Here is a 25,743-nt window from a genome sequence, read left to right on the forward strand (position 1 = left end):
CACATTTACCAAAGTAGATTTTATTGTTAAAAACAGCACATGAACATTTAAAGATAGTAATGGGGTACCCAGCTGAATGCAAACAAAGATCATGCCTTTGTGTCTTCTACATTTTTACCATACGGCACTATTAAGATCAATTCATAATAAAGGTCATGCATCCCAGTCACAATCTCCTACAAGGCTGGGTTCATGTGTGTTAAACTGAGTGAAAGTAAGGACTGAACTTTGTTAGAGCCATTGGAGATCTGTGATTGGATCTCATGTCTTATTAAACATTTCCAGCATTTTGATTCTTCCAGACCAAGTATTGCCACAGGTTAGGAATAATATATCAGCAGAGCTATTGGGGGGAAGTAGTAAACTCAACTCCTGATCTAAATGCCTCTCATCTATTTAGACAAATTTAATGAGACAGCAAATCTGATAAGCATACATATTCCCAACCTCATGTAGCTTAACCCTTAAACTGTATACTGACCCCTTTTTATTAAACTTCTTTTTCTCTCTAAAAGCCTCATGTACAATGACAGTGCTCTACCTATCATAAGCAAAATTATACGTGGGAGAGCAGGGATATAAGTTAAAAAGGGCCTTTTTGCTGGTTTGTGCCATGCGTACTGATTGTGTCCCATCATTACTGCCACCAGTTACAGTGTCTGTGTGTGCAAGCTGCAAATTAGGGGAAAGCAGCAGCACAAGCACTTGTAGGGCATTGGAGTGCATTGGCCTCACTTCAAAGCTGCCATGCAGATGCTTCTTTCGAGACACAATAATCAATTAAGTAGCTGCTGAGGATGTTCAGCCTTTCTTTGTTAACACAAATCAACCATCCTAAGAAAGAACAAGGGGATTTTCAGGCTGCTCATTACAAAGACTACCTATTTTTCATTCAGGTGCCACTTGTGCCAATTGCTTGAACAGTTTCCATTGCTGTCTGTTTTCTCCCATCCCAGTTATTTAGTAGCACCTAAACAATTTTGTGGAGGGAACGTGGCAAGGTATTGCCCTATCTGGTCAGATCTTGGAAGGGTCAGGAGGATCAGGACTTGGATGGGAGACCACCAAAGAAGGCTCTGCAGAAGAAGGCATGTAATAATGAATCATATTAGAAAACCAGAATGTGAAGATGTTCAATGGGCTTTGTATTATTTAAAAATAGAGTGTATTAAATTAAAAAAAAATTGAGTAAAGAATCACCCAATCTCATTTTGCATAAGGAATTCCAAGTAACTTGGCACTGGTTCATTCATTTGGAGAGGTAAGTGCTGTCTTCACATGGTAGAGAAGCAAATGCCCCAATAGATATGCCCATTTCCCATGTTGTACTGAAATACTATTTAAAATATTTAATTTCATATTGATGTTAGTATAATTGCACCCAATATGTTTCATAAACCTAAAACGATGTATATAGGCTATTCTTGGAATTAGCTTGTGAGCTAAGGTTTAGAAGCAAGCTATTGAGTGATGTTTGTTATTGCTAGCTCTTAGCTGCTGAGAAAGGTGCTGCTAACCCTGGATTCCAAGTACTCTGAGCTAAATAATAGGCTGGATCCAACAGAGTCTTTCCACAGAGGAAAGGCTTGGTGCCTGCAGTCTAAATTGTTCCTGTGAACTGCATTGGGGGAGCATTTCAAACTGCAATGGGTGCAGGGAGGCAAGAAAGTCACGCCCTGGGGGTTGATATCTTCAGTCTGCAGAAATGTTCTGTTGAATCCAAGCCCCAGTCTCCCACTCAATCAAATTGATGAAGAAAACTGCCAGGAGAAAAGATGAACAGATGGCTTGCTGAGATGCCAGCAAGTATTTAGGACTGTCATAGTACCCTATTGTGAACTGGGAATTTAAGAGTCATATTTTTTTTTGGGGGGGGGGGGGAGGAATTGTACAATATCTCCAAGAGATTTCTAATGAAGCAGGGAATTGTGAATTGAGCCATTCCTGACGTTAATGCTAGATGCAACATGACCACCCACATTATAATGGGCTACGGAGTATGGACAAAACCACATTTTTGCAGTTCTTTCCGGTCCTATGCCTGCCCATAGGATCTGTACAAATAGTGGACTGGATTTGCATAGGCAGGAGGATGGGGGATAGTTAGCAAGATCACACAGCCCTCTTTGTCTTACCCAGTTATGTCATGGGTGCAGGATGAGACAGACATTCTAAAATCTGGTGTAAGAGATTTGAACACACACACATTCACTGCATTGTGATGCATTTGTTTCCGTAACAGAAATATCCAAACTATTTCTAGCACACTTACAATGTGTCATCCTATGCAGGGTTACTCCAGCCTGAGTTAATTGATTTTGGTCAGTTTAATCTGAACCGTATAGGTTTTACCACCAGAATGTGTCTGTTTTTACTTTAAGAACCAAAGTATGCTATGTCAGGAAATGGGACTATATGCAGTGCACGTTGTTCCAGTCTAGTCCGGGTAGCATGCTTACACAGCCTAGTTCATATTTAATTTAAGTAGAATGGATTTAAGGACCATGTATTCCTCTAAATTTCAAAATCAATTATGTGTATACATTTCACCTTAAGTGGTTGTCAAGTTACTGCACCCCTAGGCTTATGGTAAACACCTCAGGCTGCAATGCTAGATATACTTATTTGGGAATAAACTCCATGGAACTCAATGGGACTTGCTACTGGACAAGATAAGGCAGATTGTTCCATTTCCACCCACATCTGAAGAAGTGAGCTATGACTCAGAAAGGTTCATACTGGGCTTTGGTTTTATTTTGTCCCATTTATGTTAATAAGTTTTACACATGTGTAACAGAACAAGATTAGATCATTATACCTAAACTAGGGATATGTTATTCACACTATACAAAATAGTGCATTTTGCAACTGAATTTTTGCTATTCTTACACAATAAAAATCCAGTTACAAATGCATTATTTAGTGTAGTGTGAATGTATCCTAACTTTTCTTATACCTACAAAGAGCTATCACTCCTCAGTCTATCCTGTTCATATTGGTAGAGGAAACTTCAGTGCAAGGACAGTTATTCACAAAGATACATCTGTTCCAGCCTTTAAAAAGGATAGGAACTACCTATTCCCATGAAAGCTTCACATCAGCCATGGAGTGCCTATGAAGTTCTACGGTGAGGCGTTAGTATTTAAATCTGTTCTCTGCACATAGCAGGATATGGTATGCCTGTTGATTCTCCTCCAAATATCAGTCCCATTCCTATCCTTCAGTACTGAGGTTCTGGGTAACAAAATCTAACTTTACATTACCTACAAATCACATATATTATCCTGTCAAAGCAGAACCACTTTATGCCTCATTGCTTTCAATGGGGAAAATGTGAGGTCAGGCTTAATTTCCCAGTCCAATTAAATGGGATTGAAAGAATTAGACTGGATTCCAGATATTTTAAATCAGGGCTTTCTTTGTAGAAAAAGTCCAGCAGAAACTCATTTACATATTAGGACACACTCCCTGACATCAAGCCAGCCTGTGTTCCTGCTCAAAAAAAGTCCTGCTTTAAATCAAGCAATCTTATGGAAGTGATTGTATGCTGCCTTCCTCTTCTCTACAGCAGCCCTAGAACTCCCCTGAAAAGTCACTGCTTATGATCAAGTGACACTACAGAGCAATGTACCAGTCACCCTTTCCCCTCCTTCTTGTAAGAGTGCTGTACATGAAAACAGTAGCAGCTTGCTCAGCAATAAAAGGGGTATTTTGGTAAATTCTTTGTTGCTGCCTTCCCTATGCCACATTGCTTATTGGTTTGGAGCATCCATCAACTCTCAGCAATGGCTTTTCTTTCAAGGGGTGCAGAGGAAAGCGGGGAGGTGGAATTCTTCACAGCTTGCTCTAGCCCTTTGTCTTTCTTAATTGTAAATTTCCCATTGTGCCAAATGTTGCTGCCTCCTTAGAGACATTTTAACAGATGAAGATTTATGGCAGGTTTATTTGAGAGAATATTCATTATCCCTTGAGCAGTGTTATCTTGGCAGAAGGCTACTTTGGTTACTGGCACTAGGGCAAGACCAACAGAGAAAGAGAGCTCTCAAAATATACTTCAGATTAAATACTGTCTTGAAATTACAATAGCAAAACCTATATTCTAAAATATTTCTGTGCTTGAAATTTTTCTTTACATCTCACTTAACAGACAAGAAACATTTGGCACAGATGCAATCTCATCTATGCCTTAGCTGATTAGAAATGACTTTTAAGAATAAGTTTTTAAAAATTATCAATGAGGTACTTTGTCAAATATCTGAAACCATTTGATTATGAAGTCATCTGTTAATCATAAGTAAGACTGGATGGACAGTGAATCAACAAATAAATGTGCATGAAATAGCATTGTGAACCATATGATTTCAGCAGACTGATATGCTACCTACTGGCAGATCACATTCTCTTAATATTGTCAATAGGATTATCATTTATTGATTTAGAATGGAATATTAGTTGCAAATGTATTGCTAATGCAATCAGTAATGCAGTTAGCAAGTTAAATAAAATCACTATCTTACGTACTGACAGAAATGTTGCTATGCCTGATCAAGGGTTTAATTCAGATTTAGTAGATGACAATTTTGCAAGTGGCTAGATATGCACAAAAGATCCTAGTCCACAGGAGTCTCAATGTGCTTTCAATGACCACTACATACTTTTCAGGGGAAGAAGCAGATCTCTAAATGGCTCTGCCCGTACATGAAAGAACTTTAGAGTACACTTGAGGGGTTCTGGACTGAGATAAGGGTATTCTGATTCAACTGCTGAATGGTACATTGAGGGGAAAGCTATCAGCAACCTTTAGTGAAAATTATTTACTTGAATCACTTCAGAAGCATGACATTTTGTAGTTGTCCAAAGCAGTGGTACCAAAGAATGTCATTAATAACTTTTGTTTAGCAAACACAAATTCTAAGGCAAAATTATTCCCTCTCTTCTGACTCAAGGCATATTGTAAAAAGGTGAATAGCCTAAAAACCTTTGTTTGAAAGTCCCTCATGTATTAACACTTGAGGAATTGGTACTAGAAATAAACAGAATTAGAATAAACAGAATTAGTTCCTCTCTTATACATCAGCATTTTGAAAAATCGATGTTATTCACTAGGTTTAAAATAAATTGTACAGAATGGCCACAGAAGCATAAAAAGAGGCATGTTTCAAAGGGGCATGTTTATTTCATGTTTTCATGTAATGTTAATTCCACAAGCATTCTACTGGGCATGTGCTGCAATCCATGCCAGAAAAGGGCTGCTGATGGAAGAAGAAGGGTAAATGGTAAGGAATTGCTCCATGCAGAGTACCAGCAGGTCTGCATGAAGGAGGGCTGAATCATCCACTTCCATTTTGCATTCGCAAAACTGGGTTTTATTTTTAAAAACTGTCTTCTTATTACTGGAGGTTTATGAAACAGCAATCTGGTCACTATAAACTATTTCCCCTAGTTTTAAAGTACATTTTGGTTGTAATTAGTCTCTAGTTTTTCATGACAAATTCTTTAAAAAATCTGAGCAGATCATAATTTCCTCAATTTAAAAATAAAAACAGATTTAGCTAACTGTCTTTTTGGCATGTGTGCAAACCTTTTAAATCAGTTCTGAGCCCTGATGAAGGAATTCTGAGCAGCATTTTTATATATGTTTAGGTAGGACCTTCATCGTTCTCTAGAGAAGGATGTTAGCTATTGCATTGTGAAGAGCATTACATTCCAGACTGCCCAGCAGTCTATGCAAGTCAGAGCACTGCAGACATTAGAGACCTATGCTTTGATGCAGCAACACTATAGTCATTTTCACAGTCAGAAAACCACTGCAAGATGGAAACATTTGGGTCAGGAACAAGTGGCCTTTTCCTGCTTTCATGGGATGGGATGGTTATACGCAATAGGGAAGGATAGCAGGTGTCCTGGGGTAGAGCTTTTTCTCAATGTGGCATCCCCTTTCCTGCAAAAACCCACTTGTAGATTCTCTTAGGCAAGCCAGTGGTAGTCCCTGTCAATCATCTGGATAGTGGATCACCAAAACCTGCATGTCTGGGGAAACTGGTGTGCTGAAGCACTACATGCAGTCCCTGAAATGAGGAATCATGTGGATGTCACTTATGATGCATGAAAGCAATTGCTCTTTGGTATACAAGGGGTACAAGCTTCACTTGACAAACATTAAACTGAGCCACAATGAAAGTTTCTGTCTTGCACAGAGACAGAACAACACACATCTAGACTGGTGGGGGGGTGGGACTAGCGTTTAGATCTTCCAGGTGGTTTACATGTAATCAGGTATAGCCAAATGAGGGCAATCTCAAAAGAATCAGGAATGACTACTTGTTCTTGATTATCCTCATGGTCATGCTAGCAAATTGTTAATTTGCTGTCGCAAAACAAAACTAGCACAAAAGTTCTCCTGTCAGGGAAAACGATTCTCCTGTCAGGGAAAACTAGTTGTTTTTTGGACGTGTAACATACTCTTTGTCATTACCATACCGCTAGACAACCAATGATGGATAAAGACAGGGTTTTGTCCTTACAGACACACACATTTCATGAAGATGGTAGAGAGTTTGTAGTTGAGACTGAATACCAGTACTGAAAGGCAGCCAGCTTTGCTCTGAAATTCATTACCCAGGTCACTGAAGATTTCAAAGGCAAGCTTTCCAACTTATTGCCAGCTGATGATACTAAGGAGGCACCTGCTACTCTTCCTTCACTTCTCCTCACCATTGTTAGCCCACATGTGACAAGTAGTTCAGACTGGCCTCTTTATTCATTTGCTTGCAAAATATTCCGACTTTGTGATTCACTTGTGAGGGCTGATGAATTTATTGAACTTCTTTTAAGAATTTTGTTTATGATGTCCTTCCATGTCTTCTTGTACTGGTGTCGTAACAAAGAGTACACAAAAGGATCTGAAACAGCTTTGCTATAAGCCAGACACTTGGAAATGACTCCCCAGTGTGCATTGATAGGGACTATGGATGATAATTCTATCAATCTGCCAAAAAAAGAGGAAATAAATTACTGTCAGAGCAAGTACTGAAAGAATAAGAATCAAGTACATCAGCTATAAGAATAGACATCCTGGACTAGTCCAGTAGTCTGCTTTCAAGTGGGACCAGATTAATTTCTGGGAGATTCACAACCAAGGCATAAAAGTATGGGCTCAACTCTACCTTTTGTTCCCAGTATCTGGTATTCAAACAAATACTGTCTCTGACCCTGGAGGTTCCATTTATCTATCATGGCTACAAATAGGTTAGAAGCCTACTTTTATATCTGCATATTTATGTCAGCAACACTGGAGGGACCAATATGTACAAACAAGTAGTGTATGTTGCCTTCTGAGCCTACTTGTGGGGAGGGTGATAAAAAGCCTAATTTAATAAATAATAAATATGTCTTTGCATACATGCTTCCATAAAGGAGCCACTGGAAGAATTGTCCACTAGAGACAAGTTCTCCTTTGTCAGGTCTGATTGTTTGGTCTGGATGGTGAGGGCATTTGAAATAATTCCCATAAATAAATCGATTTGTTGTTTACTGATTTAAAATATCTCAATCATTTCCCTAAAATCAGAGCAGTTTGCAACTGTTAAAATGATTTGTATTTTAAAAAAATAATGAAAGTGGGAATAAAATAGCACAATTAACAAGAAGGCTGGATCACATGCAGTTCCTATGAGAAATGAAAAGCTTCCTTAAATGACATTGTATTTTGTTCCTTTCCAAAATACAAATGGCACCAATTTACTTAATGTGACAAAATATTTTGTTGGGAATGACAATTCACATGGATGTTGAGGAACAGTTTCAGGTCCAGAAACAGGCAATGTTTGGGATTCCTCCTCTGAATCCGTGCTGAAATTCCAAAGTCCTGTTACGTTAAAAGTTGAAAAATGGGAATAAATTATGCATGTAAACTGCTGTCAAGTTGCAGCCAATTTATGGCAACTCCAGCAAGGGGCTTTCAAAGGAGATGCCAAGATAGTTTGCCATTGCCTTCATCTCCAGACTCTTCCTTGGTGGCCTGTCTTCCAAACAGTGTTTTTTTTTCTGGGGGAACGTGGTGGAACGGATTTCTGGAACCTCTTTGTGGAAACAAAAATTTCAAAAAATGTTTAAAACTTCATGAGGAACACCCATGTGTTTCGCCTATGTTTCCCTCTTGAGAGTTCTGGCACCTCTTTTTGCAGGAAAAAGAAAGTCCTGCTTCCAAGTAACAACCCTGCTTAGCTTCCAAGATCTGATGAAATCAGTCATGCTTGCTCCCCTCCCTGGGAATAAGCTAATGTACTTGTAAAAAGCAATGATATATGAATATTAATAAACAAACAACAGTATCACAATATATAAAATACTCTTCGTTTCCAAATAGAACAACATGGTTGAAACAAAATACAGCTCCTACAAGATTCCAACACAGGGATCTTATTAACCAAGTGTAAGCAAGGCTGTGATGTCAGGGTATTCATATCCTTTCATGATGTTTTATGGCAATGAATTGAGCACCTCAACTGAAAAAATTAATGCATTTCTTTACTATGTTGTGGTTATTGGCTCTGTATTGGTTTAATGGGACAGCTGTAGTTTAGCAGCAGTTCTGAAATTTTGTTTTATGAGTATTGCTTTTCAAGATTTACTGAACTGCAGAACTTCTGCCAGAAGGGTGGACCAGAGTCAATGGGTTGAAATTAAATCAAAAGAGTTTTCGGCATTAGGAATTTCCTGACAGTTAGAGTGGTTTCTCAGTGGAACAGGTTTCCTTGGGAGGTGGTGGGCTCTCCTTCCTTGGAGGTTTTTTAAAGACTAGATAGTCATCTGACAGCAATGCTGATTCTGTGAATTAGGCAGATCATAAGAAGGAGGGCAAGAAAAGTTGCATTGATGCTTAGTTCTCATGACCCTTTCTTACACCCAGGGAAATGTTGTTCACCACTCTGGGGTCAGGGAGCGATTTTTCTCCAAGCCAGTTTGTCCAGGGATCCTGGAGGGTTTTTTTTTTTTTTTGGCTATCTTTTTTTTTGCTAGCCGCCCTGAGCCTGCCTCGGCGGGGAGAGCGGGGTATAAAGAATTTTTTTTATTTATTTTATCTTCTGGGCATGGAACAGGGGTTACTGGGAGAGTGTGTGTGTGGGAAGGTACTTGCAAATTTCCTGCATTGTGCAGGGGGTTGGACCAGATGATCCTGGTGGTCCCTTTCAGCTCTATGATTCTATGATATAATTCATTCTTTAATATCTAAAATGCTTTCTTAGTGTGGCTTATTGATATTTTGATGGAAGTTGATGAAGCTCAGTGAGAGACCCTAAGAGATCAAAATGCAAAGTGGTTCATATTTTACCCTGTGCCAATCAATATTATGCATTGCAATTAGCCATTATAAAAGAATGTGAAATATGTAAAGAATAGCTATTTTTCCAGCTGATTGACAGTTATTAAAGAGCATCTCAGTTTTTCAGAAGAATCTTTGGGAGTTTATTAGAACATTTCCTTAAATGCCTTTGCATATTGCTAAGTTTTCAAACTGTAATCTGTGGGTTTTTGGAAATAGAAAGCATATTGATCATATAATTAAACTGTACATTTATTTTCAATGCACTGGATAATACTTCACTTTTTTGTTGTTGTTGTGATATAGTTGAATTAGATCTATGTGCAGAAGTAAAGGTATGCACGCATGTCATTTGTGGGATCAGCAGCCACAGGCACAAATTGGAGCCATACCTGAACACGTGCTCAAGAGCAAATGGCTTGTCTATGCAGCATAATTTTGATTTGGTGCATATTCAAATATCCTGATGGCACTAATTCTGTGATGGCACATAAAGATGTTTTAAATAAAGATGGATTGGATAGTAATTTCAGACTGACAGGTGATTTGTCTGTCTGTCCGTCCGTCCATCATCTATCTATCTATCTATCTATCTATCTATCTATCTATCTATCTATCTATCTATCTATCTATCTATCTATCTATCTATCTATCTATCTATCATCTATCTATCTATCATCTATCTATCTATCTATCTATCTATCTATCTATCTATCATCTATCTATCTATCTATCTATCTATCTATCTATCTATCTATCTATCTATCTATCTATCTATCTATCTATCATCTCTCTCTCTCTCTCTCTCTCTCTCTCTCTCTCTCTCTATCTATTACAAAATTCAAAACACTACTGAAAGCATCCCAGTTGTTCAAAACACTACTCAAAACAACCTAGTCCCCTGCACTCCCTTCCAGAGCTCCAAAGTTCCAGAGCTCTTTCCATACAGCAACATTCTATTAAGTACAATAAAATACTGTCAGCATGAAACTTTGTAAACACAATTAATCTTGGCCTCTTCCTGCAAGCTGAAAATTACCTGCAACTGCCATTCCTGACTCCCCCATTTAAAGACTGTTAACATGTATGATGGAAAAATACATATTCTATTCTGTCAGATCCATGACTTGCCCATATTTTCAGAATTACAGGAACTCAAACTTACAGTACCTGTCTTCCACTGGAAATTTGCTCACAATTTAAAGCTAGCCAACCACTATAGTGCTGAATATTATAGAAGGTTATTATGAACCTTATGAATCTGAGATACTCTGTAAATTTGACATGACCATGTGGTACAGCCCTCTTTACTAAACTTTACACTTTTTGACATTGGGTTGGTGGTTCCCCGGACCCAATTTGCTTTCACTGCGGTTGTGCCGCTTTTGTGGGGAAAGACTTGTTTAAAGTCCCCAGGAGCCTGTTTCTGCAGAACCAGCACAGGAAGGGCCCATATCTTCCCCTCTGTGCTGTTTTGCTGAACTAAAATGTACCCAGCAGGAAGTTTGCAGCTGCAGATGTTTGGGACATTCCATGTGCAGTCCCAAAGTTATGCAAATAACTTCATATAGGGGCTCTTTTGACTTGGAGAAACAGAGTAGATGGGGAAGTTCTGCAGGTCTGAGTGGAATCAGGCTCCTGGGGAGTTTAAACATGCCTTCCCCTGCATCTGCTATGTGACTGCAGAGAAAGTGAATCCAATCCAGGGAACCAAAACTCAACTTGCCAAAAAAACATAATGTGATCTTGGACCTTAGGAAATACTACTTCAGTCAGTGGATAGGGCTTATTGTATGCTTGATTTTTTTTTTAAAAAAAACCCCCCATTTAATGTAGAAAAATATTTTGTTGAAAATGCTTGGCAATAATCCTAATTCTTGACATGCTAGCTATCCATGGCTGTTCCTTTATCAGCATGCTATACGGGGTGCGTTCCAGGAGTACTGTACCACTGGTTGTTAAATGTTCATCTCTAAAATGGAATTGTTTTTGTTTATCTCTAATGCTGCTAATCCCATCAGATCCCTAAAATATGGAAACAGGATTTACATCTATGCCAATTAAAGCTATAAATAACTTGCTTTCTAAACCTGGATTCAGGTGGGTAGCCATATTAGTTTGAAGCAGATTTGTATCTGAAGAAATGTGCATGTACAGGAAAACCTATACTTAGAATAACTTAGTTGTTCTTAAAGGTACCACTGGACTCAAAGTTTGTTTTGCTTTCTGAATGTTAAGGGTACTTGGGGACTATGACTGAGCTAAGTACACTAATGTACAGGGAACCGTGCTGTAGTGCTAATTTTTGCTTATTGCAAAAAACATTTGCAGTAGTGGGACAAAGAGAAACTGGACTCTGTAATTATGTTTTTGCATTTACAATTATCTTCTACCTTTCACTATGATGTGAGGAAGGTACATCTGGATCCAGAACTGCTGGATTCTATATTCATGGCAGCCTTTGAAGCCAGAACATTTGTAGGCCATTGTGTAATCAGATGTTTGATTCCTTCTCATGCCCCCAAAGTCAATCCTTTGTGGCTTCTGGGCCAGAACTAGAGTCACCTCCCAGCACCATATTGTTATAAATTGGCATTAGGCCATTGGGCATGTTTTATGGAACACTTGAACTTGCTAACAAGCCCTAAGCCTGCTGTCATCTCTCTGAAGTCATTGGTATTTAATGACATAACATTTGCAGGATATAAAATCACATTTATGTTTCTTCTGATATTAAAAATTAACTGGCAGCAATCTTCTAAGAATAGTCATAACATATGAATAACAATGCAGGCCACAATTCAGCCAGTCTGAAGTCTCATGGACTACAGTGTGCCAAGGCTATCCTTCAGCTTTCCAACTGAAACTGACAGGGTTTAAATGTGCTTGGTTGGGAAGTTGCCAACTTTGGGTCGGAGTGAGGATGAAGCCATCACAAATGAAGTGTGTTTGAAGAATGTATGGTAAGTTGGATACTGACAGACATTTCTGTGTACAGAAGAGGATGTGTGATTGTAATGTACTCAGTGACGAGACGCGTTGAAGGCAACATACTTTATTAGCGGGTACATCACAAGAGAAAGAATGGCGGGCTGAGTCCCGATTATATACATGCCCCAGAACAACCCTCAGTGAGGCCAGGTCCAATCCTGGTCAGTTAAACTTCCCGCCACAGATCTTGATTGGCGGTGCGTATTAGCGAGCTACATCCCCACTTTTTTTTTACCTTAACTAGTCTCAGAGCAGTTTACAATCACCTTCCTTTCCTCTCCTCACAACAGGCACCGTGTGAAGTAGGTGGGGCTGAAAGAGTTCAGAGAGAACTGTGACAGGCCAAAGGTCACCCTGCAGACACCTTGTGGAGAAGTGGGGAATCAACCCATTCTCCAGATTAGCTGCTCTTAAGCACTACCACACACTGGTTCTCAGGTAAGTATTTGTAGGTTAAGATTGTTCCTTGTATGAAAAGATCTCTGGTTGCTTCAAACCAATGGAGGAGCAATGATCACTGTCCCTTTGAAAATATAAAAGTCAGAAGTAACTTGAACCTGACTTCTGTGCTGACCAATGGAGGGATGAAGAAGTTGTTTTAATTTTTGGATCATTCTAATTTTATTTTTCCTCTTTTCTTTATTATATGTTTTTTATTTTCTTTATTATATTCATTATTTGTTTCCATTAGAACTGAAACCTGATGCTGTTAATAATTAACATCTTCTTGGCTGAACCCCTATGTTGATTCCTTCTTATTGTTTCACTCTGCTTACCACATCCTACAAGGGCCCCCAACCTCAGGACAAGCTGGGTGGGACAGTGGGTTGCTGTAGGAATGCATAGTAATTTATGATGCTTAGAGTCTAACTCTATTTGGGGGGTTCTAAGCACTTCTGTAGGTTCTCCAAAAGTATATATGAGAAAGACTGGTGAGTAACAAACTTGCCATCATCTTGACTTAAAAGTTCTTAGTAAATATTATTTAGTAATAATTGTGTTTCATTATATCTTATCATGACATTCATATATTATTATCAAGTACTAAGATAATCTTTAATGCTATCTCCTAAGTTTCATCTGATCTTCTGATATTAAATTGGCAACAGTTCCCTAAAAATGGTCATATTGTAAGAATAACAAGCAATTTTCATTTTTCCATGAACCACTTTGTTAAAAATAAATGTACATATTCCAAATGTTCTGAAAAGCTAACGTAACCTTTCAGATTGTTCCCTCTTATGCAGTTTTTGAAGCACAGTAATCAACATTTCAATAATTCATTTCCACTAGAACAATTTTGAGTGATATTTTTGAATGAAGCTTTTTCTTTTTGCTTCTTCCCAGCAACTGATCATAGCAACAGTACAGGGACTTATCAAACCTCTCCAATGGATGTAAGTCATTCATTATTATTCAATATACTGTATAATCTATTTATTTGGACTATTATTTTTTACCATTCTCACTCCAGCTAATTTTTGTGTCTTTTAATATTTAACAGGTTATGAAATCGATGATTAAAAATTATTCATTTGCTTGTAAGCCAAAAGACTGCGCAGATCCAAGTTCGAAAAAGCTGTGAAATCCTTTGTATGACTTAGAATTTGTCATTTGACTCATATAAATGATACAAATTAACTAGGGATTTTTGGAATTTTCAAGTTTCTTTTGAGGTCAGAGCCAAAGTGTTTGCTCCTTCAGTTCCAAAAATACAAGTTTGGTTGTTCACTGGATTTAGTTGGCTGTTTCATGCCTGTCATTTTTACCCTCACCCTTAGTGTTTAGCTCTTTTCTAATTGATTGTAGCATTTTCCATTGTGTAAATTGTAGCAACTGTTGCATAATTAATCTTAATCATTTTTAGAATTCATGTGTCTGTACTACTCTAGTCTTAGGAGCAAAAGACACATCCAACTGTTCAGTCAAAAACAGGTGACAAACACCAAGTGATTCAATGCTTTCCACAAGCTGGTCAATATAAACCCTCAAACCTGGGGGGCAGGGGAATCACATATGGCATTCTGGGTATATTCTATCCCCAGACAAAATTCATTTATTTGAAACAGCAGAAATAAAGTTTTCAGGTACCTTACATCTAAAACAAATATGAACTTTCATGAATTTTAAAGAGAAATATCTAAAAATATCTAAAATATCACAAATTAATAATATATAACATCAAAAATGGCTAACATTTTTTGCACTTTGGGGTATACTTTCTGCCCCAGAAACATATTTCCTATGGTGATATTTAATGGGAATTTTTATCAGTTTGTCATGATAAACTGCATCTTTCCAGAGCACTGTAAATGGTTCTCCTGGAGTAGTACATTATTCAAAAGTCATGAGGTATTTTTTCCAGCCAAATGGGCTGGTGTTAGAAAGTACCCCAATGGCAAAAAGCATAGCTTTCTGGGGTTGTATTTCTTCCCATGGTAGCTTTTTACAAAAGAAAACTGTAAGTGGTAAGTGGCTGTACTTTGGTGACACTCTTTGTTACTGTACAGGGGACAGTGTCCTAGAGGAATAGCTGCTAGAGCCACTTTTATCTGCATTATAACAAAAAACAATCAAAACAGAGTAAGTAGTACCCCCACTGGGTTGCTCAAGGGCTGAATGGCCTGAACAACCATGACCCCGGGGGTATACTACCTCTTCTTCGCTAAGTAAGATGACAACTGAGCAAAAGCAGCCATAAACTCCAGTGACCAAACAGCATCTGTCCAGCTACAAAGTTAATTGGAAAAGAAGTTGAACTGTGCTCAAGATTAATTTTGCCAGAGAATATAGAGGCAATCTACTCAGGAGCTCAGTTTTCTGAGAGAGTTTAAACAAGCTATGTTTGCCAAATGAACATGGCTGCTGCAAAGTTCTCAGTCCACCCAGAGAAACAGTCAGGTGAAAAACTAGAGTAACAAGGTTGTATTTGACAACTTATTTAGGAAAGAGAAAATCTCAACCTGATTGCAAATTATTTAGTGAAGAGAAAATCTCAAACTTTCCTTCCTGTAGCTAGTATTCCCTAATTTAGTCATTAAGAACCACACCCTGATTATTCTGATTTATAACAGATAAATTCAAAATTAAATTGCAAAAGAAGTTGTATTCAAATAAAAATGTGGTCCATTTTGTATACCTCATTACAGATATATAGATGATAAATAAGAACAAATCATGTGATCTGAAATGCAGGGAGAAGAGATTGTTCCCTGCTTCTCTAAATAGTACATCTGGCCCCAAATGATGGGAGCCTCTTTACTCTTAGGCTTGCCATGAGCTTGAAAAGTCTGAGAGTATTAATGTAGACATGCTGATATAGACAGTCTGATCTTCTGGAACTCTAAGAGTGTGATCCTATGCAAAGATACTCCACTCTAACACAGGTGAGTAAGCCCCAAATATGATTGCTATGTGATTGTTTTCTTCTCAACTTCTATTAAAAATTCCTTTATCAGGATGTAGACTGGCTTCCTTTTCATTAGCAAGTGATTTGCTATAGTGGGGCCCATAAAATATGAGCGATTAGGGATGACAACAACAATAGTAATCCTACAAAATACTGAAAATCCACAACCTGCCCCTTAAATGAAGGAGGGCTAAAGGAGTTTTAACTTTTGGCTCATTTTCATTTTATTTTTTTTCCTCTTTTCTTTATTACATGTGTTTATTTTCTTTATTATATTTATTATTTGTTTCCATTAGAACTGAAGCTTGATGCTATTAATGACTAAGGTCTTCTTGGCTGAAGCCCTATGTTGATTCCTTCTTTTTGTTTTACTCTGCTTACCACACCCCAACGCTCAGAAAAAGCTTATTCTCTAAATGATGTTATGAGTCTTGTAATATGCCCTGAGCCCACTCCATGGACAGGACAGGATATAAATCAAAAAAGAAGGGATTGGATAAACATATGGAGCAGAGGTCCATCAGTGGCTATTAGCCACAGCGTATTGTTGGAACTCTCCGTCTGGGGCAGTGATGTTCTGTATTCTTGATGCTTGAGAGGGGCAACAGTGTGAGGACTTCTAGTGCCCTGACCCCACTGATGGACCTCCTGATGGCACCTGGGTTTTTCGGCCACTGTGTGAAACCGAGTGTTGGACTGGATGGGCCATTGGCCTGATCCAACATGGCTTCTCTTATGTTCTTAAACAAACAAACAAAAAAATCTGTCCTGATTTGTTTAGATACAGTTCAAGTGGCTAGTTTAAACCTTACCTTGTGATTACATATGGTGCAAAGCAAAGTATAAATGTGCCAATAAAGGTGCTAATTTTCTTGGTTGCTCGTTGTCTCCGTCTCTTCTGTTCTTCTAGACATCGCTCTCTTACACTGTGTAGTATTTTTGACAAAACAAAACAAAAACTGAATTATAATTCCAAATAGCATTTCAGCATTTTTTAATTGTAGCTTTAATTACCTGGGTTTTCCTAAGAGGTATTCCATTTGTTTAGAGTAACAAACATATGGAATCAAACATATGGTGTCAAACATATGGCCTGCTGGTTGGAACTGGGCCATTCAGGGCTCTTATCCAGACCATGAGCAGTTGATGCTGTTCTCACCCCATAAGGGAAAAGAGGTCACTGGAGGACAAAAAGCATCCCCTGGAAGTTTTGGAAATAGCCTCTCTGTCAGGACTTCCCCTCAGCTCCTCTGCTTCTGTGAAAAATATAGGAGGGATGAGAAATGGAGGTGGGGGATCTGGGAGAGCCAGGGTTTTGTGGGTTCTCCCGTAGTAAATTGATTGCTTTCACTGCTAGGAATCAATTGCTTGAGTTAAAAATAATACCATTAATCAGGTTCGCCTGTGTCCTTTATAAAGTTTATATCTCCAGAAGCTGGTATTACATTTTAAGGCAAACTTGGCCTGGACTGCCAAATTGACATTTATGTAACAATTACGTAACAAATGAGTTTAGCTCCTCTTGTTTACAGCATTACTAGATCTTAAAGCATTTAATCTCTTGTGAACAAATTATGTCAAGAAAACTATTTCCTTTAGTTTGTGATGGCATTGTGTCAAATGGTAGTCATATCAGGGCAGGAAGAAGTTCTGTAGAAGTCCATCAGTACTCCTCAGTAGTCTTTAATATTTATACTAGAAAAAAGGAAATGCATTTTAATCTATATAATAATACCTATTTTCCAGGTTTTGAATTGACTTTTTATTTTTTCTGATGCAAAGTACTTATTTGATTATTGATTTGAGGAAGTGCAAACCTTGTAGATGTTTAGAAAAGGGTAAAACATGATCCCATAAATTATAAAAGACAACAGGGTAAAACATGATCCCATAAATTATAAAAGACAAAGGCCACATTGCGGACTAAAGCATGCTTTTAACTCATTGATTGCAATTTTGGCCCAGCAGGCATTTGAGAAGTATGAAGAGCCAGCACTTCAAAAAGGAATCCCAGTGAGTGCCTATGGAAGACTTGAAGTGGATGTTCTTTCAGCAGTCTATTGCATGGGGCTTTATTGGCTCTTCCTTTATCCAAAGCTATTGGAAGGAATGAAGTAAGCTCTGATAAATGGCTTACTACAGCTTTGTTGTACCCCTTTATCTCAAAAATCTTCATAAATGTTATTTTCTAGATAAAGTAATAATTAAGGCCTTTTCTACCATCAGCCACCTCTGGTTAAAAAAATTACAACTAAAGAAGGAAAACCACATATTTGCCATGATTTCACAAAACTATATTTTCTGGAAGCTTGCATGATTACATAACTTCTGTTTACTTGGTCTGATATTGTTCATGAAATAGCAAGATCATACTGCATCATATTGTATGGATTCATTAATATGGGAAATGCCTTCAAACTTACTTGCAGGGCCATCTCATGGGCAATGTTCCCTCTAAGCTGAGTTAGCGTGAGCTAGCTCACAGGTTTTTAGCCTACAGCTCACACATTTTTGTCTTAGCTCATGAAGGATGATCCCACAGCACAATAATTTATGCAGTAGCTCACAACTTTAATACCAGCAGCTCACAAAGTAGAATTTTTGCTCACAAGACTCTGCAGCTTAGAGGGAACATTGCTCATGGGTCAAGCAGCATAAGCAGCCACTTGAGGTGGCATTTTGATGGGGGCAGCATTTTCTCAAGCCCTGGCACTTGGCTTCTCATCCATCCTAGTTCTCCCTTTCTGAGTGGCCATCTTCCTTCTTTCCCTTTGGCCATAATTGGAGAGGGACTTAGCTACCTTAAACACCAACCTGTTCACAGCCAACCAATCATTTATGGCATTCCACTTGAGCTTGGGGTGTTGTCAAAACCAGGAGTGTTGTCAAGATTTTGTGAGGCCATAAAATATCTTCCCATAACCCCACAATCTAGTCTAAAATAATTTATGCATTATAACTGAAAATAGATTTCATTTTTAAACTCTTCTAGATTAAGTTAATTTTGAAGGCTGTTGTCATATCTAATGTCCCACTTTTTGTAGAATATTTTTCCTAAAACTTTTTTTATCATATCACATGCATTACATTAGTTTCAAATAATTTCAAAATCCAGAATAAAATCTTTACTATTACTTTGCATAATTAAATAGAACAAAGTTAGAGTCCAATGGCACCTTTAAGACTAACAAAACACTCCCTTTGTTGGTCTTAAAGGCGCCACTGGACTCTAACCTTGTTCTATTGCTTCAGACCAACACAGCTACTCACCTGGATCTATTTGCATAATTAAATGTTCAACGTACAAATCATGTTAAATGTTCAACATATGATCCTTCACTTAATATTGGACTGAGGTATCACCAATATGCTGTTATCACCAGCCTTAGCTGTCAAGAACTTAGGCATGACTCTGGATGCCTCCTTGTCTATGGAGGCCCAGGTCACAAAGGTTTCCAAGCTGGCATTTCTCCAACTACAACAGGTTAGGCAACTGGCTCCCTACCTGTCTCACCCTAACTTAGCCATGGTAATCCATCTAAGACAGAAATCCTGTGTCTGGATTGGGGGAGGGCAGGAAATGGGATCAGGCTCCTGCCGTTTGATGCCATCAACAGAGCTGAAGAGCTTGAGGGGGGGGTATTCCTGGATACCTCTTTACCTATGGAGGCCCAGGTTGCTGCCACGGCAAGGGTCACCTTTTTCTATCTGAGGTTGGCCCCCTACCTTCCCCCCCCCTGTGATCTAGCCACAGTGATTCATGCAACGGTCACCTCCAGATTGGACTATTGTAACTCTTTCTACATGAGGTTACCCTTGATTTTGCTCCAGAAACTCCAGTGGGTGCAGAACGCAGCAGCCCTATTATTAGCATCGAGGCCTTTACAGGCATGGATGCATCCAGTGCTGTGCGAACTGCACTGGCTACTCCTTGAGTATCGGATCTGTTTCAAGGTGTTGGTCTTTACCTTAAGGCCCTTTACGGCCTGGGACCTGCATATCTTTGGGACCACCTCTCCCCATATGAGCCCCCCCCCCCGAGCTCTGAGGTCAGCTGCACAACATCTTCTTGTGATCCCTGGTCCTAAGGATGCATGACTGGCTTCAACAAGGGCCAGGGCCTTTTTGTTCCGGGCCCCCACCTGGTGGAATGAGCTCCCATTGGAGATCCGGGCCCTGCAGGACTTATCTAAGTTTCACAGGGCCTGTAAGATGGAGCTCTTCCACCAGGCTTTTAATTGATCCAGTGGGTGTCCCCTGAAGTCATTGCTCACCCCAGCACCTTGCCATCTATGCTATGCTGAATACTACCAGCCTATGTGTGGTTTATGACTTGTTGCCAATGATGTGGATCATAGTTTCTGTTAATTCGGTAATTTATGATATTATCTAGTCTGGATGTGGTTTGTTTAATGTTTCTGTAAGGATTTTAATGTTGTAAGCCACCCACAACCCACTTGCAGAATAGAGCGGGGTATAAATAAAAAAATTAAATTAAATTAAATTAAATGCACACATTGGTGGTAATCCACAGTTACTGTAATTTGCTTTAAGTGGGCTCACCCTTGTGCCTGATCCTAAAACTCCAACTGATCCAGAATGCAGCCATACAGGTCCTAACACGGTCCCCTTGTAACACCTACAGTCTGTGTTGCATGAGCTGCACTGTCTTCTGGTGGAGCACCGGATCTGGATCCAGGTTCTGGTTTTGACCTTAAGGCCTTTAGCAGTCAGGAATCCACATATCTTCAAGATCGCTTCTCTAAGTATGCCCCAGGAAGAGCATTACAATCTGGAAATAAGAACCTCCTGGTGGTCCCCAGCCTGAGAGAGATCTGGCTGTCCTTGCCTAGTTATGGAATTCCCTGCCTGAGGACCTCCATGCCCTACAAGATTTGCTACCATTCTGTAGCACTTGCAAGGCAGAGATGTCCCACCAGGCATTCAATTGAGGACAGTGACAATCTGGCACTCAAACATCCCATTCTCCCTCTTTTCCATCTCCTTATATTTTACCTACAGAGGGGGCAAGTGAGCACTGAAAAATTCTATTCCCATCTTGGTTAGTGTATTATTTTTTACTGCAGATACTAAATATTTTAATGCTGTTTGAATCATGTTATTGTATTTTCTTTGATGTAAGCTGCTCTGGGCCTTGCTCACAGGGAAGAGTAACCCTACAAGTCCATTATAATAAATAATAATAATAAATAATGAGTGATTTGAAAGTATTACCTGGTCCTTCTCATAAAAGCATTGTTTGGAAGATCTCCTATTCAACATTGATAGTTTTACAGTCTCAAACAGGCTTGAAGTTTACCCCTGGTAGGGTTCCATAAATAGCAAGTGGACCATGGATAGTTTGGTGGTCACATTATGCAAACTTGCTGTAAGATGACTGGAACACAGTCCATTCTGAATCAATGCATGTGCCACCAAATTAACATCTTTATGACTTTTTCTTCTTTTAAAAAGATCTGTGTCTTAGTATCTTTGCTAATGATTGCTGAATGGCACGACAGTGCCTGGCTTCTTTCTCTGAAGGTTTCTGTTCTTTGCAGATCCATGAATTTTTACTCATAGCCCTCCCCAAAAAACAAACAAACCATGCACAACAGATAGAATCACTATGTTCTTGCATGTTTAGTACAGAAATACTGAATATACATGACATGAAATTGGCCCTGGAGTGGTCCAGGTTTAAGCCAATTTTGGACTGTTTTTCAGCCATGTGAAAAGCCATTAAGGTCTTAAAATAGCTATGTCCTGATAAAACACTGCACTGAAATCAGTGCTATTTCTGTACAGAGGCAACAAAAGGAGCTACATAGATGCTAGGTTTTTAGTTCAGGTTGCCTTTGACATTTAACTGAGTTTAACTAGAGCTCCTCTATAAGCTCGCACTGTCACACTCACTAAGCCATTCATCTAGGTGTGATGCCATAATGGCTTGCACCTACAAGCAGCTCCTTTCACAGTTTTAATAAAGGTAGGAAAAATGAATAGGCTTAACAGCAAATTGTGGATAATTTTGAATGCCTGTGTAGGCTCAGTATCTTACTCCTCTGGGTGAAACAAGAACATTTACATGACTGATAAATCTTTATAATGCATGCATTCTTGTAAGAAGTTTAGATGGGTTATGCTTACTGTTGCTCAGCCAGCTTCAGAGCTACATACCATTGAACTGATGAGGTGCATAATTTACAAAGTTCTTTCTATTATGCTGGAAATCACTGTTCAAAATTTGTGTAAATTATCCCTACATATCTAAGATTTGTCCCAGTGTTGACAGGTAAATCTACAATTTTGGGGGTTTGCAAATGTAGGGGAAATTGTCAAAACATCTTGATTTTAAATAACAGTTAATCTTTACATCTATGCACATGATTTGGATGGCATTTTGTGTCACTGTGGTGGTCCACAGGGGAAGATGGCAGAGGTGGCAACAACCAGGAGAAAGAGTCAAGGAGGGAGAAGTCAGCGAGATGCTTGAGCTGGTGGAAGTGAACCAGTAATGGTACAAAAGGGGAAAACTAAGAATTAATTAGCAGTGGGGGAGCTGAAGTTGGCAAAAATTAGCAGTGGGGGAGCTAAAGTTGGCAAAGGTGAAACTGGTGGCAAAGGGAGGAGTAGACAACTGGGGATTTTTCCTCACACACGTCTTTGTGGGCCTCTTTTGTACCTTTTATTGCCTAAGACCCCAAATGCTGCAAAAAAGTACTGAAAGGTATTCTGCAAATAAGGTCATCCTTGTTTACATAGCTGCCATTCATTATAGCCTATTTTGCCATTGACTTCAATGGCCCAGAGGGTATAATGGAGTCATTCATTTGGGAATAGCCTAGTATCTCCTGAATCAGATTCAGCTACTGAATATTTTGCCCCCAAATAACCCCAAATCCAAATTTTACCAGATTTTTTTTTGCACTTCCCTAATACTGAACTTCATGCTCCAAGGACCTATAAATGGGAGAGGGCTGCCACTCCACCTGGACTTATCTTGTATTAGTACCAACTACCTAGGATTTGATGACTTTGGAGAGGAAGATACTGTATATAATAGACGTAGTAGCACCATTGTGATTCTACTCGATTGTTTTATTGTTTAATATTGGTTACTAATGTTGCCTTTGTTTATCTTATGTTGTTAGCTGCCTTGAGTCTTCGCAGAATGGGTGGCATATAAATCTAAGTAACTAACTGAATGAATGAATGAATGAATGAATGAATGAATGAATGAATGGATAAGATTATGCTATCAAATATGTTATGGCAAAAGATTCCTATGCATATATCCATAGGAATAGAATATGTTTCTCCTCCTGGACCAAAAGGTTGGAAGAAAGCAAAAGGACTGGGGTAGAGGATAAACCTTTATGATATTCCCTTTTATTCTGAGTTGCAATTCTCAGAACAAAATACAACCAAAGGACTGTGTCATAAAGGGTCAACGGCACATTGAAAAGTCAGATAAATGAAGAATAAAGTTAAAAGATAATGCAATTGGCACCAGTGCTCTATTTCATGAAATGGCAAGATAACATTATCTTGTTCTATCTAGTATTTGTTTATTTTGTCCTGTTCAAGATTTACAAATGCCTTGTTTTGGCAGAAATAGCAACCTACCATCCGTTAATTAATTATTCAAGCAGGTGTTTTACATGCAAGGACTCAGGTTAAAAAAATGGATGGAATATGCAAGCAAGGAGAAAGAAACACTACTGTTTCCCATCCTTTGCTTCTTTGAGTACTGTTGCATCCATCATTTTCCCACTGGTCCAGCTAACTTCTGATATCAGAATCTGGCCATGATAAAATAAACTTGAAATGGCAGAGTTCAGTGCAGTAAAGCAGGGAAGGGAAAGCAGAGTTAGTTCTAGGCAATCTGTATTCTAAATTTGGTAAGCTTTGGTAAGTTTGAACTGAATATCCCCATTTTGAGTTTGCTTCTCCCTTGAAAGAATCCACCTCTCCAGAGATCTGTTTGAGGTAGCCCGCAAACCAAAAACGACAACAATCTCAAAAACAACATTATCAATATTAAAACAAACCATAAAAACCACAGCATAGATAGAAGTGGATCATAACTTTTTAAAATAGAAGACTTAAATTAAAAGCTTATTTTAGCCTGGCTTATACTGCCTTATCTGTTTCTGGTAAATCTCAGTGTGAAAAGCTGGGCTGGCTTTAGCGTCACAAGAGAAAGCCATTCAATTATCCACAGCTCATGGGTCATTAAGTGACTGTGTTTCATGTCCATCTCCTCAGAAAGGAGGCCACCAGAGGGTATGATGAGTTCACCCTCCACCCCATAGACACCTCAGGGAAAAAGGGACTGAATCTTCACCATGATCCAGCTTTTCCTTCCAGGACTCCCCCATCCTTTCCTAGCCTCTGAGCTAGCTCTATAGAGAAAGAAGAAGCTACAATCATGTGCTCTCAGCTCTGAGGTGAAGGAACTTAAATAATTCTTAACAGTCCCTGCAAGTCTCTCCCCTGCCCCTTTCTCTGATTGGTAGGAACTGGACAATCCCAGGTGTTGCCTCCCATCCCTGAAAAAGAGCTGGGGATGTTCTGTGCTCCCTTGTGGTCAGCTTTGCTCTGGTCTTTTCCATGGGGCTGTCACATGGATTTGATTTCTGGCCTACTAAGGCTTGAAGCTGCAGTGTTGCCAACTTGCCACTTGCTTCCTGCACCCTAAGAAAGCCTGAGCCCACAGCCACATTGAGGAACTGTGCCCCATCCTACATCCCCATCTTTGCAATGGTTCTGGGACTGATGTCAGAGTACCTATCTGGCTCTGAATCCAGACACTCTGGATGAGCTCACTCAGTGGTGATGAACAGAAAGGAACCTATGGTATCCCATCACACAAATTCAATGAAGTTAACCTTCTGAACCACCTGGTGAAAATGGGCCTAACTGGTATTAGATTGTTTTTGGTCTTTTTGGAAGGTAAGTTTCAAAAAGTGGTTCTAGGAAACTTTTACCCAGCCCCTTGACCATGGCTCTGTTGGGTTACCACAAGGCTCCAGTGTGTAATCCCATGGTATTTGTTATCTATATGAAAGTCTTGGGGAGCTCTTTCCATAAAGATCTAGAGAAGCTGTGGATGAACTTAACTGGAGTCTATGAAAGACTGAAAGAAGATAAATGGAATTAAATTAAATCCAAACAAATTAGGTTGTGCAGACGGTTGGGGGGGGGAGTTTATCCAGGAGTAAGTATTAACCTGCATTGGACTGGGGTGTACTCCTCCCCACCAAAGAAACATGCCCACTGTTGGGGGTCTGCTCCTGAATGAAGCACTGATCCAGTCTACCAGTTTGATATGTCTTTTCTGTATAAGGCAGATCTAGGGCCCAAAGTCAGATGGCCATGTCGGAGCGGGAGTAGCAGAGTGAGGGAGATGACTTGCCCGACACAGGGCTTCAGGAAAGAAAATCAGGCCGACACGTGCAACTAGTGCCAAAAGGTGTATTAACATATATACACGACAAGTGCTCTCTTGTGCAGTCTATACAATATCACCTCCACGGACAAAGTGCTTCGCCTAACCACCATCTCACAGGGAGAGACCTGTGTGATGCACACACAGATCATATATAGTCCAAGCAGCCAATCCTGGCCGTGCTGACTCAGCAGATTGCATCACTTGGCTTCTGCCGGCTCAAGCCGGTCTGCTGATCAGGTCACTGTGACCTAGCCTGGCAGCTAGATCACCAGCTGTCATACTGTAGCTGTCAGACTGGGTTTATGTAGATTCTTGCTCCAACACACCTCCTAATCTATTTAAACCCAGTGCACCAAAACACTTTACACAGTTTACATACATGTGCACCAGCAACATTACAGTTCATATTTACGTAGCTCGGAACCCTTTCCGGAATTCGTTCAGGAACTCATCATGATTGTAAAACACATCATCGTGTTCCTGTTCAGCCAGCTCTTTCAGACGCTTGGCTTCAGCCTCCTTCTCCCTTGCCTCGCACTCTGCCACCCAGGCTTTCCATTT

The 25,743-nt window shown here is 39.4% G+C and overlaps 1 protein-coding gene across 1 annotated transcript in view; it reads right to left on the reverse strand.

The window, feature by feature from the left end:
• Window positions 1–6,479: 6,479 nt before the first annotated feature.
• The window catches only part of GPR26 (G protein-coupled receptor 26), a 48,002-nt gene continuing 28,738 nt past the window's right edge, over window positions 6,480–25,743 (reverse strand). Inside the window, exons 2-3 of the mRNA XM_060240833.1 lie at window positions 16,538–16,651; window positions 6,480–6,988 (exon numbers count right to left, since the gene is read on the reverse strand). Coding sequence (XP_060096816.1) covers window positions 6,757–6,988; window positions 16,538–16,651 — 346 coding nt within the window. The 3' untranslated portion in view covers window positions 6,480–6,756. The remainder of the gene's footprint in view (window positions 6,989–16,537; window positions 16,652–25,743) is intronic.

This window comes from Heteronotia binoei, chromosome 6 (assembly GCF_032191835.1).
Source record: "Heteronotia binoei isolate CCM8104 ecotype False Entrance Well chromosome 6, APGP_CSIRO_Hbin_v1, whole genome shotgun sequence".
Lineage (NCBI taxonomy): Eukaryota > Metazoa > Chordata > Lepidosauria > Squamata > Gekkonidae > Heteronotia > Heteronotia binoei.